The sequence below is a fragment of the Oryctolagus cuniculus genome, chromosome 19 (genome assembly GCF_051225735.1).
Source record: "Oryctolagus cuniculus isolate XC-2025 breed Fujian yellow rabbit chromosome 19, ASM5122573v1, whole genome shotgun sequence".
In the NCBI taxonomy this organism is placed as follows: domain Eukaryota; kingdom Metazoa; phylum Chordata; class Mammalia; order Lagomorpha; family Leporidae; genus Oryctolagus; species Oryctolagus cuniculus.
In genome coordinates this window covers 34,203,249-34,220,833 of record NC_142885.1, presented here as the reverse complement: position 1 = coordinate 34,220,833, position 17,585 = coordinate 34,203,249, and the positions used below count along the sequence as shown (strand labels likewise).

General features: G+C 55.7%; 1 protein-coding gene across 3 annotated transcripts; it reads left to right on the top strand.

Moving 5' to 3' along the window:
• Positions 1-6,355: 6,355 nt before the first annotated feature.
• Positions 6,356-17,357, top strand: ASL (argininosuccinate lyase). 3 transcript variants are annotated; one of them, XR_016226129.1, is made up of 17 exons: positions 6,356-6,453; positions 6,651-6,704; positions 10,515-10,709; positions 11,069-11,152; positions 11,426-11,482; positions 11,624-11,721; positions 13,100-13,177; positions 13,255-13,332; positions 14,053-14,153; positions 14,327-14,389; positions 14,531-14,645; positions 14,800-14,884; positions 14,975-15,034; positions 15,297-15,380; positions 16,732-16,812; positions 16,933-17,039; positions 17,170-17,357. XR_016226129.1 is itself a non-coding variant. In XM_002722284.6 (17 exons), exons 2-17 carry the CDS (start codon positions 6,693-6,695, stop codon positions 17,336-17,338), a joined length of 1,419 nt encoding a protein of 472 aa, XP_002722330.1. In that variant the 5' UTR covers positions 6,358-6,453; positions 6,651-6,692; the 3' UTR covers positions 17,339-17,357. The 3 variants fall into 3 exon arrangements, 2 of the variants coding, with proteins under 2 accessions (XP_002722330.1, XP_089177650.1); XM_002722284.6 differs by having other exon boundaries at positions 6,358-6,453; positions 14,101-14,153; XM_089321524.1 differs by having other exon boundaries at positions 6,358-6,453; positions 14,086-14,153.
• The last annotated feature ends 228 nt before the right edge of the window (positions 17,358-17,585 follow it).

Genomic DNA, 17,585 nt, shown 5'->3' with positions numbered 1-17,585 from the left:
TTCCAGGTCTCCCACATGGATGCAGGGGCCCAAGGACATGGACCATCTTCCACAGAGAGCTGGATCAGAAGTGGAGCAGCTGGGACTTGAACCAGTGCCCTTGCCAGCACTGCAGGCAGCGGCTATACCCACTACACCACAGCACCCCCCTCCCCCATATAGTTTTTATCTCACTCATTAAATAGCCAGGGCCTGGGCGTCTTTTTGTTTTGTTTTGTTTTTTTGTTTTTGTTTTTTTGACAGGCAGAGTGGACAGTGAGAGAGACAGAGAGAAAGGTCTTCCTTTGCCATTGGTTCACCCTCCAATGGCTGACGCGGCCGGAGCGCTGGTGCCGGCGCGCTGGTGCCGGCGCATCGCGCTGATCCGAAGCCAGGAGCCAGGTGCTTCTCCTGGTCTTCCATGGGGTGCAGGGCCCAAGCACTTGGGCCATCCTCCACTGCATTCCCAGGCCACAGCAGAGAGCTGGCCTGGAAGAGGGGCAACTGGGATAGAATCCGGCGCCCCAACCGGGACTAGAACCCGGTGTGCTGGCGCCACAAGGCAGAGGATTAGCCTATTGAGCCACAGCGCCGGCTTGTCCATTTTCACTGAAGTGGAAGTGAGTAACTCATCGAGGCCATGCCAAGGCATGATGCAGTTTAGATGCACCCCTGGCTGCTCTCAGAACTTGTCACAGAGCGGACTCCAGCAGGGGAGCAGCTGCTGGGGCTGCACTACTGCACTGCCAGTGGTGAGTCCTCTGACTGGGCTGGGTCCCCACCAGCGGTCCCCGTTATGAACTAACCAAATTGGGGCTCTTGCTTTTCCTTGTGGCATTCTTTCAGGATGGCTGCCACACAATACCATGTTTGCATGGCCCATCCACACCCAACAAACGAAAACCGTTGCAGCACCCCGGGCCTTGAAACTCTTTGTCAAGCTTCTGCTTTCATGACAAGGACTGTCACATGAGGTTTAGTAATGATCCTATTAACCCAGTGTTCATTCATTTGATCCCTTGGGTAATTAACTTCTAGCAAACCTGCTCCTGGCGTGCTCCCCGGGCAGATGCAATTGCTACCCTGCACAGAGCTTAAACTCTGTGGCCAGACCACTGGATTCAGGGTCAAGCTCTGCCACTTCCTAGCTGTGTATCTTTGGCAAGTCATTCAATCTCTCCTAGACTCAGTTTCTTTATTGGTAGAATGGGCATAATCGCAGCATTGGCCTGGGGGGGGGGGGTGAAGATTGAAGGAGATAATTAATAGGAGATGTTTGACATTGTACCTGGCACACTGTTAAACTCAAGAAGTATGAGCTATTATTGATATTCTGTTATTGCCCTATTTGTTTAGAGAAAATATTTCAGAGATAGCGTTGTGACGTGACGTCGCAGGTTAAGTCTCTGCCTCCAGCACTGGCGTCCCATATGTGTGCCGATTCGAGTCCCAGCTGTTCCACTTACAATTTGGCTCCCTGCTAGTGCACCTGGAAATGCAGCTTGGGTCCTTGCATCCACATGGGAGACCTGGAAGAAGTTCCTGGCTCCTGGCTTCAGTCCAGCCCTATTCTGGCTGATGCAGCCATCTGGGGAGAGAACCAGTGGATAGAAAATTTCTCTGTCTCCCTCTCCTCTTTCTCTGTCTTTGTAACTCTACCTTTCAAATAAATAAATAAATCTTAAAAAGAAGAAAAAAGGAGGAAACATTTCAGCCCACAACTAAATTTCTTCAACCTTTTTCCTTTCTTTCTCAGGCAGGAGTCAGAGCTTGATATTTCTGAAGCTGATGCTCGGGGGTGTGAATGGGTTAAGGATCTTTCCCTTTTCCCTGTCTTCCTCTTCTCCTGGAAGCACAGTTTTTCTTTTCTTTTTCAAGATGTATTTATTTAGCTATTTATTTGAAAGAAAGAGCAACAGAGAGACGGGGAGAAACAGAGAGAGATTTTTTTTTTTTTTTTTTTGACAGGCAGAGTGGATAGTGAGAGAGAGAGACAGAGAGAAAGGTCTTCCTTTTGCCATTGGTTCACCCTCCAATGGCCGCCACGGCTGGCGTGCTGCTGCCAGCGCACCGTGCTAATCCAAAGCCAGGAGCCAGGTGCCTCTCCTGGTCTCCCATGGGGTGCAGGGCCCAAGCACTTGGGCCATCCTCCACTGCCTTCCCAGGCCACAGCAGAGAGCTGGCCTGGAAGAGGGGCAACCAGGAAAGAATCCGGCGCCCCGACCGGGACTAGAACCCGGTGTGCCCGCGCTGCTAGGTGGAGGATTAGCCTATTGAGCTGCAGCGCCAGCCAAGAGAGAGATCTTTCATCCACTGGTTTATTCCCCAAATGGCCACAACAGCCAGGTCTGGGCCAGGCTGAAGCCAGGAGTCAGGAGCTTCTTCTGGGTCTTCCATGTGGGTGCACTTGGGCCATTCTCCGCTGCTTTCCCAGCCACATTAGCAGAGAGCTGGATCAGAAGAGGAGTAGCCAGGACTCTGAAATGAGATGCTGGTATCATAAGAAAACATTCGCCCACACAAAGTGGATTTTTAAAAAAGATTTGTTGATTTATTTGAAAGGCAGAGTTACAGAGTGGAAGAGGCAGAGAGAGAGAGAGATCTTTCCTTTACTGGTTCACTCTCCAGATGGTTACAATGGCTGGGGCTGGGCTGAACTGAAACCAGGAGCCAGGAGGTTCTTCCAGGTCTTCCATGTGGGTGCAGGGGCCAAGGGGCCCACTGCTTTCCCAGGCCACAGCAGAGAGCTGGATTGGACATGAACTGGCACCCATATGGATGCTGGCACTTCCAAGAAGATTTTTAATAGATAGCAAATATAGTTGGATCCTTTTTTTAAAGGATGCATTTATTTATTTAAAAGGCAGAGTTACAGAGAGGGAGAGAGAGAGAGAAATCTTTCATTGGCTGGTTTACTTCCCAAATGGTCACAAACAACTAGGGTTGGGCCAGGCCAAAGCCAGGAGACTGGAACTCCATCTGGATCTCTTATGAGGGTGCAGGAGCCCAAGTACTTGGGCCATATTCTGCTACTTTCCCAGGTACATTAGCAGGGAGCTGGCTCAGAAGTGTAGTAGCCTGTTCATAAACCTATGCCTATGTGAGATGTGGGTGTCACAAATGGTGGCTTAACCTACCATACCCCAATGCCAGCCCTGGTTGAATCCTTTGAAAAAATGCATTGTGACAACCTCTGCCTTTAGTTGGAGTGCTTAACTCATTTACATTTCATGAAATGATTAACGTAGATGTTTACATCTATGATTTTGTTATTTTTCTTCCTATCTCTCCTTGTAAGCTTTGTTCCTGACTTCTTTTGGATTGAGTATATTTTTAGCATTCCATTTTTTTCCTCTATTGCATTTTTAGACAGATCCGAAGCCAGGAGCTTCCCCTGGGTCTCCCACACAGTTACAGGGACCCAAGGACTTGGGCCATCTTTCACTGCTTTCCTAGGCCACAGCAGTGAGCTGGATAGGAAGTGGAGCAGCTGAGACTTGAACCGGCACCCATATGGGATGCCGGTGCTACAGGCTGCAGCTTTAACCCACTGCACCACAGCTCCAGCCCTGGCAGATCTGCTTTTAAAAGTTGGTTTCTCTAAGGATTATAATAATAAATCCTTAACTTATCCATTTTTACCCTTGGTGAATAATAAGGTAATGTAGAATCTTACAACAGTATAATTGCATTGGCCTTCTCCTCTACTTTATAATAAGACTGTCAATGGCAGGACCAGACCAAGGCCAGGAGCTGGGAATTCAGACAAGATCTCTCCCATGGATGATGCAAACCCAATTACTTGAGTCATCACCTGCTTCCTCCCAAGGTGTGCATTAGCAGAAAGCTGGAATTGAGAACAGAGCTGGGGCCCAAACTCAGGTGCTCTGAGGTGGACTCTGGGTGTCCTGAGGGACAGCGTGCTTGCTGCACCAAATGCCAGCCTTCTACCTTCATGGTTTTAAATGCTTCCTCCAGATCAACAGTCAGGTCCACTTTCATGTCTACTGTCTGAGACTCAGCCACAGAGCTCCTTTGATCTGTCCGACTCCTTTTTCACCACAGTCTTTTATGCGGTCTCCCTATTTTCCTTCCCTGTCTGAGTTCCCATCCCCATCCTACAGAATGGCCTTCTCACAAGCCAAGTTTGCTATTTGCTATAAGCAAACCTGGACTGATGATCTCTCATGTGCGGCCAGGCTGTCTCCTTCTACCTGGGTGTGCATGGGCATGCTGTGTAGCCCCAAAGCCCTTCTGCTTATTCACCTATAGAGAGGATCATTGTGAAGATAAATGAGGTTTAGTGTCAAGCTTGGCTCCTGCTGAGTTACCCATGTTCGGTTCTGTGGTTACAACCCTGCCGTCTTACGTACCTTCCCCAACTCCTAGCCCAGCCTCAATTCATTTGCCAAAGCTTTGGCCCCTGTAGGTTGCTGGATACATATTCAGGAATGTGACCTCATGTTTGCAGAATGCCACTGGCTTTTACATTTGGCCTCCCCAGGAAGGGATGGCAGCAGGCCTCTGACATAAGCTGGTAGGTTCCAGTAGCATGCCATTTAATTTTCTCATTTTTCAGGGCTTAGAGTTGGTATCCTGTCTTCCCAGCGACCTGTTGCGGCCCAGCTCTGGGCTTCTGTGGGAGAAAACAGGAAAGGCTGAGGGTCAGGTCACAGACATGGAGTGGATGAGGATTTGCTCCCAAAGGAATAGACCCTGAAGCCACAACACCAATACCCCCCCCCCAATTCAGGGCAAGATTGCTGGCTGCTCCTGTGCTCAGGATCCCTTGGGAGCCAGAGCTGGACACATGGATCCCCCAGGAGTTAACCCAATGCTGATGATGCTCGGCTAAAATACTGACAGAGGACTGGGAGGTAGCAAGGTAGATAGTGAGGGGAGGGCAACTCAGCTACACTCAGTCTTGTTGATTTTACTTTTTTATTTATTTAAGAGGCAAAGAGACACAGAGAGAGCCAGCCAGATGGAGAGAGCTCCCATCTGTTGGCTGACTCCCCAAGTGCCCAATGCGGCTTCTCCTATGGTGACTCAAGCTGGGAACTGGGAACTCAGTCCAGGTTTCCCATTGGGTTGGCAGGGATCCCACTACGTGAACTGTCACTGCCGCCTCCCAGAGTGTGCATTAGTGGGAACCTGGATAGGACTCAGGCCCTCTGATACACTCACCCTCCTGGCACATGTAATTATTTGGGAATTCCAAGTAATTCCACTCTTGAGTTGACTAAGGCATGAAAACCTTCAATCCACAAAGCATCTCAGCCTTTGCTCTCTTCTGTCCCCTATTCTACTCTCAGCACTATCACTGTATTTATCTTCCTGAAAAATAAATTTTGCGGGGCATGCATTGTGGCGAGGCAGGCTAAGCTGACACCTGTGATTCTGGCATCCCACATTGGAGCAACAGTTCCAATTCTGGCTTCTCTCCTTCTGATCCTGCTCCTTGCTAATGTGCCTGGGAAGACGGCAGATGATGGCCCAAGTCCTTGGGTCCCTGCCACCCATGTGGAAGACCCAGATGGTGTTCCTGGCTCCTGGCTTTGGCCTGGCCCACCACTAGCCATGCAGCCATTTGGGGAGTGAACCAGATCATCTAAAGTCTAGAGTCTGAGCTGTCCCTGAGCAAATCCCTTCTTCTCTTCCAGACCCAGAGGATCGAGAAGCCACCAAGGCACCACCCTCACTTTATTTCTTTTCTTTCGTTTCTTTTCTTTTTCTTTTTTAAAGATGTATTTATTTATTTGAAAGAGTTACACCGAGAGAGGAAAGGCAGAGAGAGAGAGAGGTCTTCCATCTGCTGGTTCACTCCCCAGTTCAGTTGGCCCCAACGACCAGAGCTGCGCCGATCGGAAGCCAGGAGCCAAGAACTTCTTCCAGGTCTCCCACGTGGGTGCAGGGGCCCAAGGCCTTGGGCCATCTTCTACTGCTTTCCCAGGCCATAGCAGAGAGCTGGATCGGAAGTGGAGCAGCCAGGTCTCGAGCCGAAGCCAGTATGGGATGCCGGCGCTTCAGGCCAGGGCGTTAACCCAAATGACCGGGAGCCAGGAGCTTCCTCAGGGTCTCCCCTGTGGGTGCAGGGGCCCAAGGACTTGGGCCATCCTCCACTGCTATCCCAGGAGCATTAGGGAGGTGGATCGGAAGTGGAGCAGCCAGGACTCAAACCGCCACCCATGTGGGATAACAGGTGTAGGTCGCGGCTTTGACCTCCCTGCTCCACAGCGCCGCCCTGACCACCCCGACTTTTCTCCGGGGCCACTCGTCCTGAAGCCCAGCCGGAGATGGCCCCGCCCGCAGCCTGGGTTGGCGGACGGAGGCAACGCCCATCTCGTCCGGCCACCTCGGATTGGCGCGGTCGCCGCCAGGGGGCGGAACAGGGCCGGGCGACCGCTGACGCCACCAGGTCCAGAAAAGCCCCGCGGGGCTGCTGGCTGGAGAGGACTGCGTGGCCAGCCGACGGTGAGTGCGCGGCGGCCGCCCGGGCGGGACAGGCGGGACTTGCGGGAGCGGAGGCCCGTGGCGCGCGCAGGGCGCTGCCCACATCCGCCCTCCCGGGAGCTGCGCTGTGTCCAGGGCAGTGCCCGGAGCCAGGGGCCGGCCGCGCCTGAGGTGAGGTGGGGGGACTCTGCGTGCTGAGCAAGTCCCTTCTCTTCCAGACCCAGAGGCCGAGGCTCCTGAACGAGGAGGAACCGCCCAACATGGCATCGGAGGTGAGTGGGACTCGGGGTCGCTGAGCCTCCGAACCTGCAGACTCGGGGCGCGGGGCCCCTGGGAGCCAGCCAGGGCAGTGAACTGCGCACGGGAGCTCCGCGCGCCAGACCTGCCGCCTGCTGGCCTGGGCGCACCTGCCGGAACCCGGCGCAGCCCGAAACCGGCGCTCGCCGGTAACCCCATCACCGTCTGCCCTCGCTCTCTCCTGGCGCCCCCAAGTGGCTTGTGTGGCAAACCCACCAAGCCACACTGCTGGGGGACAGTGAGCCAGAGCGGAGCCTACAGGGCTGCCAGGCAGGCCGGGAAAGATGCTGCCCACTCAGGCAGTCCCCTCTGCCTCTTCGTTTCTTCTTCCCCTTGTTCTGTCAGTCCCCACCCTGCACTGCCACAGCAGCCGTCCCCGTGCATAGAAAAAGGCCCAGCCCTTAAAGTGCCCTTGTCCCTGACTCTGGCATATGCAAGGAGCCAGGAGGTAAGGGACTCCCCTGACCCCTGCTGAGGCCCTGGTGGCCCCAGTGGTCTCAGGGCCTGGTTCTTACCTGTCCCGCTGACCTCTCCTCCTTAGAGGCCAGGGCTCCTGGCTTCTCACCCGGACCACTGAGTGGCAGGAGTCTGGGGCACATGCTGCCTTCCTTGGACCTCAGTTGATTTATCTGGCAAATGGGAATAATAATAGTAGTCTGCCTCCCTCTGTAAGGTGCCGGATCATGAGGTCATTGCTTTGAACCCTCGGGTAGAAGGGTCGGTCTGCCTGAGGCTGAGGAAGGGAACTTGGACTTGTGAAGCAGGAGGTCTGGTTTCAGTCCCTTCTGGCCCCTATTAATTAGCTGACAAATCACTTCCTCTCTCTGCGTGCATCTGAATAAACAGGGTAAGAAGGCCTCCCCTGCCAGCGCCTGTTTCATGGTGCAGGGCTTGGGGCAGGGCCTGGACTTTGGAGCCAAACAGACCTGGTGTCTGTCCCAAAGTCACTGCGGCTCTCCTCTTTCTTCATTTGTAAAGAGGAAGTTGTGGCGCCCACCCCCCAGGAGGATGCAACACAGGAGTGCGTCAAAGAGTTCGTGGGACATGGAATCAAAGATAAGTTTATTTGGTGTGGAAGGTATTGAAACCCGTGCCTGGGAGAGTCTTCACAAAGCTCATGGGAAAAATGCATCCCATGAAGAAACTATGTATGGATTTAACCATGTGCACATCAAAATAAACTTACCTTTTAATTCCATTTTGCCACGAATTTTTCCAAGTGGCCTTGTGGCATATGTAGCATCTCTAGCACAGGGCCAAGAAATACTCAATAAAATGCTGGCAATAAGCAGCAACAGGACTGATGCTTCCCTTGTTCATTCAACTCAGCTCAACTCAGTACCCTTGCCCCAGAGAGATCTTTCTGGACCGGATGACTCCTGGCAATGCTGTCTCCCCAGCACCTCACTCCAACCTCCTCCTGGGATCCTTTTAAGGCTACCAGTGAGGGGGCAGCTGAGTCTTAGAGTGCAGAGGCTGCCCTCAGTGACCTCAGCTTGCCCCAGGCCAGCCTGTGGGTTGGTGCTAATTGGTTTGGCTGCAGCCCACTCATTAAGTAGTAGTTGTTGTTATTATGAACAACTCAGGCACGGGAGCCCCAGGAGCCTGCTAGGCAAGGCGGTGCCTGGTTGCTGGCTGAGGAGCCTGCTGGCACTCCCAATTGTGATTGACTGGCCTGGCCTTCTGCCTCCAGCGGCCAGACCCAGGTCCCACACGATGCTTTGCTGGAGATCAAGGCTTGACAGAGCAGCTGCGGTGTCAGGGGTGGGCCCAGTTTAAAAGGCTGAGGGAGGCAGAGGCTCTCTCTGCAGGGCAGAGTCCATTGGCAACAGGCTGTTGGACTCAGGGATATGGGGGCGGGGGTTCAGCTCACAGCACTGTGGAGGCCCAGAGGTGCCACTAGAATCCACCCTGGCCCTCACTCAGTACTGGCTACCATTACTGAGTCCCCAGCTGAGTGCAGGTGAAGTGTAACCCGGTCGCTTCCAAAAGACCCGTGGAAAAACGAGATTAGATTAATTGATTTTGGTGCAAACCCAATTGAAATCCATGCATATAGAGGATCTTCAAAAAGTTCTTTGAAAATACATAGTATGAAAGCAACTGCCTGGATCTCAAAGTTTGTTGTTTTTTTTTTTTTTACACCAAAATGTATCTTTTTATTCCATTTTTGTGAACTTGTTGAGGTACTCTCAGAGGCATGCACTCTGCCAGCGTTATCTGATTGAATGTTCAACAACAGACCTATCAGAGAGGATTGTGATTGTCTCTCTCTTTTTTTTTAAAAGAAAAAGATTTATTGATTTTACTTGAAATTCAGAGTTACACAGAGAGAGCAGAGGCAGAGAGAGAGGTCTTCCATCCGCTGGTTCACTCCCCAGTTGGCCGCAACAGCCAGAGCTGAGCTGATCTGAAGCCAGAATCCAGGAGCTTCTTCCGGGTCTCCCACATGGCTGCAGGGGTCCAAGCACCTGGGCCATCTTCTACTGCTTTCCCCGGCCACAGCAGAGAGTTGCATTGGAAGGGGAGCAGCTGGGACTCGAACCGGCACCCATATGGGATGCCAGCACTGCAGGCGGTGGCTTTACCTGCTATGCCATAGTGCCGGCCCCGATTGTATCTCTTTTATAGAGAGGCATCCCCGAGGCTTAGAGGAGTTCCAAAATATGCTCAAGCTCAGGAACTTAAGAGACGAAGGGCATTGTGGGTAGGGGGAGCAGAGGACTATGTCCTTAATGACCTTGGAGACCCCCTGCAGAGAAAGGGTGCCAGTGAAGTCACGTGCCCACCTACCCCTATCTCTCCTCCCCAGGTGTTCGCATCCCTTCCCCCCCATCTATCCCAAATCTTGGCCTACATCCTTTTTCCATCCATCCCATCCATCTGCCCTTGGCTCCTGGGGGTCAAGGGGTCAGCTAGTGACCCCCTGGAAGCCCAGTGATAGCAGGGGTGTCAGGGGTGCCCTCCAGAACCAAAGGAGTGGCGGGAATTAGGACCTTGCCTGCCTCCAGCCGTAGGGGGAGAGTGCAGGTGCAGAGTCTAATGGGGCCCCTCGGGAGCTTCTTCCTGCAGTGGAGGAAGTTCAGAACACCAGAACCAAGCAGAGAGACCCTGATGAGTATGAGGCTGGGAGCATGGGTTCTGGCTTCAAACTGCTGGGCCACAGCCCTGTTGCCCCCACTGCCATCGAGTGCAAGCCTCGTGATGCTCTGTGCCTCAGTTTCCCCTCTCCATAGCATGAAAATGTGGGTACCTGTCTCAGAGAGTTGCTCTCAGCGCATGGCCAAGCAGTTAGCATGGTGCCCAGCACACAACAAAAATGCAAGACACGTTTAGCCACTGTTAGCATCATGATCATTGCCACATCAGTGCTGGGCTGCACCTCTAGGCCCTGGAGCTGCTCCCCAGGTGCTCTGCACCCCTCCCCTCTGCCCTGTGCCCCACCCCGTGTTCCAGGGTGACTTCTCAGCTTGGTGGGTGGCACAAAAGGTTCCTGAAGTTCTGCTGTGCCCCCAGGGGTGCCTGGTGGCCTGCCCCTGTCTCCTGCAGTTGTGCCACATTGTGGGAAAGACCTTACTCCAGGGACCAGCCACATTCTCTGACTCATTCCCTGAGTGACTCGGAGCACGACCTTGACCCTCAGTGTCCTTGTCCAGAGGGAGTAATCCTGCGTGATGGCCCCCACGGCCATCAGGCTTGATGACTGCTTTGGGGGCCCAGAGAGGTGCTGCTCTATAGCAGGAGGCAGGGGGGAGGTGACAATTCACTCTTGCTCTCTTGGCCAGAGCGGGAAGCTGTGGGGTGGCCGATTTGTCGGTGCAGTGGACCCCATCATGGAGAAGTTCAACTCGTCCATCACCTACGACCAGCTCCTATGGGAAGTAGACGTGCAGGGCAGCAAGGCCTACAGCAGGGGCCTGGAGAAGGCAGGACTGCTCACCAAGGCGGAGAGGGACCAGATACTGCGTGGCCTGGATAAGGTAACTCTCTGTCCCCTGCCCCGCCCGAAGGCCTTTTGTGGCCCTAGGCTTCTGGCGGATTCCTGAGCAAGCGCACATCGGAGTGGCTGAAGCCTGTTGTTCGGCCTCCAGCGGCACTGGCTAAGCACGTGCTGTGGGGACTGGCACAATGTGGGGATTCAGCCTGTAATGACCCTCACAGTCCCCTGCAGCTTGTGAGCAAAGGGGTACAGGCCTAAGATGCTCCCTCGGGGGTGGGGGTGGTGCCAGGACTCAGCTCCTGTGCAGCGCCAGGGAGAGAGGGTGGGAACAGGGCAGGGCCCTCTCAGCCACTGCTGCCTGCCCACCTGACTCCTTGGGGGTGCTGTCATCTGCTGTAGGTAGCTGAGGAGTGGGCCCAGGGCACCTTCAAACTGAACCCCAACGATGAGGACATCCACACGGCCAATGAGCGGCGCCTGAAGGTATTCTCACCCTCTCCCCCCACCCCCGGCCTCCCCCTCTGTACCTTGCCCTGGGCCACTCAGCACGAGTGCCATCTTTCTGCTGCCTTCATCCCTGGTACAGTGTGGGCAGGACCTCAGAGGCAGAGGCCTCTGCAGAGATGGCAAGAGAGTTGGGCAGGACTGGGGCCCTGGGATGGGGAGACAGGGCCGCTGGGAAGCCCTGCCTGTCTGGGCTGACCCTGCTGGGCTGTGGCAGGCATACCCGGACCCTGTGTCTCTCTTAACCCCCAGGAGCTCATCGGGGAACCCGCAGGGAAGCTGCACACTGGACGCAGTCGGAATGACCAGGTGCCACCACCCCTCCAACGCCCTATGCGGTGCCTGCCCTGCCTCGGGGAGCCCAGGCGGCAGTGAAGACCTGGCAGTGGTCCCGGGCCCCCCAGGGAAGCTACGTGTGTCCCCCTGAGGGCCACCTCCTCCTTCCTGCAGGTGGTCACAGACCTCAGGCTGTGGATGCGGCAGACCTGCGCAAAACTCTCCGCCCTCCTCTGGGAGCTCATCAGAACCATGGTGGATCGGGCAGAGGCGTGAGTGTCCCAGGACCACCCCACTAGGGCCCCAAGGGCAGCCAGGGAGTCCTCTGCCCCCAAGGCAGGCAGGTAGTTTGAATACCAGACCTAGAGGCCAGCGCTACTGACCGGGATGGGGAAGCCAGGCCCTGGGAACCAGGCGATCACGACTGCTCCCAGGCAGAGCAAAGCAAGCAGCCAGCAATGGGGCTTTTCTTGCGGCCTCCCGTCCTGCCGGTCAGCCTAGCTCAGCGGGCAGGGAAAGCTCGCCCTTTAAGGATTCAAATACAGGAGGCACCAGGCAAATGACCAGAAGCCCCAGGAAAGGGCCTGGCTGAGCCAAGAGCAGCCAGAGCCACTCCTCCGGCTGCCTGCACTTAAGGCCCCTTCCCAGGCTCCAACCCCCGCCCACAGAGGGCGGAACCAAAGGCTGCCTCCTGCCGGCTTCCTACAGAGGTTTGGCTTCTGTGCCTCGATGATGCCTTTGGGGCCACCTAGTGACGGTTGTGTCCTAAAGTGTATGTTTAAAATGGGTAACCTGTATGTGAGTTATTTATTAATAATGCCATTTATTAAAAAAAAAAAAAAAAGAAAGAAAAAACGGCCAGCGCCGTGGCTCACTAGGCTAATCCTCTGCCTGCAGCGCCGGAACACCGGGTTCTAGTCCCAGTTGGGGCGCTGGTTCTGTCCCGGTTGCTCCTCTTCCAGTCCAGCTCTCTGCTGTGGCCTGGGAAGGCAGTAGAGGATGGCCCAAGTGCTTGGGCCCTGCACCTGCATGGGAGACCAGGAGGAAGCACCTGGCTCCTGGCTTTGGAATCGGCGCAGTGCCAGCCGTAGCGGCCATTTGGGGGGGTGAGCCAACAGAAGGAAGACCTTTCTCTCTGTCTCTCCCTCTCTCACTAACTCTGCCTGTCAAAAAAAAAAAAAAAAAGCAAAAACAAAAAACCATCATATGCAGTACTTCTGCCTCTGAAAAACTGGATTTCAGATTTTTTTTGCATCAAAATAAACTTTCGATTTCTCCATAAACTTTTTGAAGCCCCTGTGTATTCCTGGATCCTCAGGAACCTCTCGTGTTCACAAGCACGGCCTCCCATTGCCAGCTGGTATCTATCATGGGCTCTCTTTGAGCCCAACTTGGAGCTGCCGAGTGGCTCAGGATGGGATCTAAGGGCAAAATCCCGCTCCCTGGCTCACATACACCGCCCACTTCTGGTCTCGTTTCTCTTAAGACCCATTTGTCCCCAGAACATCACTGGATCCCTTTGGTGGGCAGAGACGCCCTGCGCTTCCCTGCAGGGTGCTGGGTTTAACAGGCAGGACTCCTCAACCTCCGCTCAAGCCCCAGCCTGACCCCAAGCCCCTCAGATGCTTGGCCCTTCCCTTCCTCCCACAGAGAACGTGACGTCCTCTTCCCAGGGTACACACACCTGCAGAGGGCCCAGCCCATTCGCTGGAGCCACTGGATCTTGAGGTACGTGGAGTGCGGTACAGGGGTTGTGATGCCAAGGAGGGCCCCAGGCTGTCCTGACCCTCCTGCCCCTGCCACAGCCACACAGTGGCACTGACCCGAGACTCGGAGAGGCTGCTGGAGGTGCAGAAACGGATCAACGTCCTGCCCCTGGGGAGGTAAGCGAGACCCCACCCCATGCTCTGGAGCCCAAGGGGGGGTGCGTGGGGGGGTCTTCCTTGCTATACAGTCAACATGGCCCTTAGGAATGACAAAGGAGAAAAGCCAGGAAGGACAGAGCAGGGGCCAAATCCGGGCAGCTGCTGGGAGGAGGAGACCCTGCAGAGACCCCCCCAGGTCTCTTTTTTTTTTTTTTTTTTTTGACAGGCAGAGTGGACAGTGAGAGAGACAGAGAGAAAGGTCTTCCTTTGCCGTTGGTTCACCCTCCAATGGCCGCCGCTGCAGCCGGCGCACCGCGCTGATCCGATGGCAGGAGCCAGGATCCAGGTGCTTTTCCTGGTCTCCCATGGGGTGCAGGGCCCAAGCACCTGGGCCATCCTCCACTGCACTCCCTGGCCATAGCAGAGAGCTGGCCTGGAAGAGGGGCAACCGGGACAGAATCCGGCGCCCTGACCGGGACTAGAACCCGGTGTGCCGGCGCCGCAAGGTGGAGGATTAGCCTATTGAGCCACGGCGCCGGCCCCCCCCAGGTCTCTTAAGATGGGAACAATTATGCTAGCAAATGAGAGTCCAGCTGGCTGGCCACAGCCTCCCCTTTCCCCTGCATGGGGACAAGCGTTCTGGCACCCAAGGTGACCAGGCCAGGGAAGAGGCTAGCTCCAGGCCGAAGCCCTGGCAACCAGAGCCTGGTTCTGTGTGCACATGTGCACCTGTGCCAGGGCTTGCCGCCTGGGAGCCTTGTCACTCTGAAGCCCCTGTCCCTGCAGCGGAGCCATTGCCGGCAATCCTCTGGGTGTGGACCGTGAGCTGCTCCGAGCAGGTGAGGCACCCTGTCCTTTGTCCCCAGGGGGAGAGTCACCCTCAGCACCCACCAAGTACCACAGATGAACTTGATCCTCTTTCCTGGGAGGGGGTCAGAGGGCAGCCTGGTGAGGGTGGAGAAGGCCTTGCCTTGTGGTCCAGCCTTGTTTCCTGTCCCACCCCCACTCCCAGAACTGGATTTTGGGGCCATCACCCTCAACAGCATGGATGCTACCAGCGAGCGAGACTTTGTGGGTGAGTCCTGGGACCCTACCTTTGTCCCCCAGCCTCAGCTTCTCTCCAGTCCCCTCCCACCTCCTGGATGGCCCACCTGGAGGTGGGTGGGAGCCAGAGAGGCCAGGTGAGCTGAGAGCCTGCTCTTCCCTCTCTCCCAAGCCGAGTTCCTGTTCTGGGCTTCCCTGTGCATGACCCACCTCAGCAGGATGGCTGAGGACCTCATCCTTTATGGCACCAAGGAATTCGGCTTTGTGCAGCTCTCCGATGCCTACAGGTAAGGCCTGAGCTGCCTCCTTCCCCACCCCACCTCTGCACGCACCAGCATGGCTCCCTCCCTCCCATACCACCCCTTGGCCATTGTGCTGCTGATCCCTGCACTGCCTCGGCCAGCAGACAAGCCAAGTGACACCCAGCGTTTCTGTCCCCAGCACCGGGAGCAGCCTGATGCCCCAGAAGAAAAACCCCGACAGCCTGGAGCTGATCCGCAGCAAGGCGGGGCGAGTGTTTGGGCGGGTGAGCAGGGCACAGAGAGGTGCTGGGCTGAGCCAACTGACTCCGAGACTGGCTCCGGGTCCCAGCTCCTGAGCCTCACTCTTCCTGCAGTGTGCTGGGCTCCTGATGACCCTCAAGGGACTTCCAAGCACCTACAACAAGGACTTACAGGTGTGGGGCTGGGTGCAGGGGGAGGGACCCAGCTGCCTGCACAGTGCATACCAGTTCTAGGGGCTGTGGTCCCACTGACACCGCAACTTCCCTTCCTGTGCACACAGCCTTGTGCCGCGCTCAGGGCTCCCTGCTGTCTCTTAGTGCAGGCTGTGAGAGGTCTTTGTCCCCCAGGCAGGACAGTAGGAAGTAGGAATACCTCAGGGAGGGGAGAGGATGGACTTGGGGCCCTCACCTCCTACCATGTGCCCCCCACCCCCAGGAGGACAAGGAAGCCGTGTTTGAAGTGTCAGACACCGTGAGTGCTGTCCTGCAGGTGGCCACTGGAGTCATCTCTACACTGCAGGCAAGATGCTGACCCACCTGCCTCTTCTCCTGGAGCCCCTGGACTCTGGGTGGGCCTGCCAGGACAGAGGTCAGGGGAGGAGGTGTGGGGTGGATGGCAGCTGGAGAAAGGGGTATGCACTTGTCCCTACTCCTAGGGCGCAGCAAGGGGAGAAAGTAAAGGAAGATTAGACTCCAGGGGCCCAGGGCCCATCAGCTAGCCAAAGAAGATTTCCTTTTGTGTAGATTGATTGATTTTCATCAAAAGGCAGACAGGGAGATCTTCCATCTGCTGGTCCATTCCCCTAGATGTCCACAATAGCTGGGCAGAGTCAGGCTGAAGCCAGGGGCTGAGTGAGTGGCAAGGACCCAAGTACTTGAGCCATCACCTGCTGCCTCCCAGGGTGTGCATTAGCAGGAAGCTGGATCAGAAGCAGAGCACGAACTTGGACCGAGGCACTCCAACAGGGGATGTGGGCAACCCACATGGCAACTTCACCACCACCCCGGGGATTTCCTTTTTATCATTTGTTAGGGGAAATTGTGTTGTACCACAGTGTGGGCCCTTGAGACCCACACACGCCTTCAGCAGCCATCAGCTGTCGATTCTTTTTTTTTTTTTTTTTTTTTAAAGATTTATTTATTTGAGAGGCAGAGAGAGAGAGAGAGAGAGAGAGAAAGAGAGGTCTTGCATCTGCTGGTTCATTCCCCAGATGGCTACAACAGCCAGAGCTGAGCTGATCTGAAGCCAGGAGCTTCTTCTGGGTCTCCCATGCAGGTGCAAGGGCCCAAGGACTTGAGTCATCTTCTACTGCTTTCCCAGGCCATTAGCAGGGAGCTGGATCAGAAATGGAGCAGCTGGGACTCAAACCGGCACCCATATGGGATGCAGGCACTGCAGGCAGCAGCTTTACCGCTATGCCACAGCACTGGCCCCACCCCCTACTTATTATGAAGACAATTCTCTCTTCACTTCCTGTCGCTCCTGAGTGGTTCACAGTATGTCTCTAAAACACCAGCCCCAGAGCTTGGTTCTCGGAGGAGGAGCATCAGCAAAGGCAATCCTAGGTTCTACTCCCAAGGACTGAATCAGAGACTGGCCGTGGGGCGCAGCGATGTGTACGTTTAATAAATCTTCCAAGTAATCCGGCCACATGCCCAAGATTCGGGTTCTTTGAAAACACAAAGATGGCAACCAGCAATGTACCTAAAAATGATTATGAGATGTTGCAAGCAGAGATTGGGGCACAGCTGGGTGCTGAGAGAGGCAGGGGACATCCGGCTAAGGAGGCCCTGCCCTGGGCTTGGCTGGGGCCAGCACTTGCAGGCCCCAGGGTCCCGAGCTCACAGCACTCACCGGCTGGCATCCCTAGATTCACCGTGAGAACATGGCACAGGCTCTTAGTCCCGACATGCTGGCTACTGATCTCGCCTACTACCTGGTCCGCAAAGGGGTAAGTGTGAGGCAGCCGGGTGGTGAGGGGCGAGGGCACGGGGATGCCTTCCAGGCCAGGAGCAGGGACAAGCCAGAGGTGGAGGAAGCCTCCATCAGCGCCCCCTGCCCGGCACCCTAGATGCCATTCCGCCAGGCGCATGAGACTTCTGGGAAAGCCGTATTCTTGGCGGAGACCAAAGGGGTCGCCCTCAACCAGCTGTCGCTGCAGGAGCTGCAGAGCATCAGGTGCGACCACCATCCCCCCATACCCACCCTGCACCCTCTTCCTGGGCTTGGCTCCCAGAAGGCGCTCCTGGGCCCCTGGGGGAGGGGGGTGGGGATCACGGCCACAGCCTCATCTCATCCTCTCCCACAGCCCTCTGTTCTCGGGCGACGTGAGCCGCGTGTGGGACTACCAGAACAGCGTGGAGCAGTACGGCGCGCTGGGCGGCACTGCGCGCTCCAGCGTCGACTGGCAGATCGGCCAGGTGCGGGCCCTGCTGCAGGCACAGCAAGGCCTACACGCCCTGCAGGCTGCTCCCTAATAAAGAGGGCTCGACTGGAGGTTGCCGCGTGTTTCCTGCCCTAGCCCGGCTCACCCTGCTTGGTGGCCCCGCCGGCGTTTCTGGAGCCGGCCTATAGAGGCCACCAACAAAGTGGAGAAATCGGACAAGGATGGTGACAGAGGGGCCTCCCATCTGAACCCCAACCCCTTGACCACAGGGCAAGGCAGTGACCCTCGCCTGGGCTGTCCTTGGAAGGACTAAGCCTCCTTGGAACCGTGGTGGTACT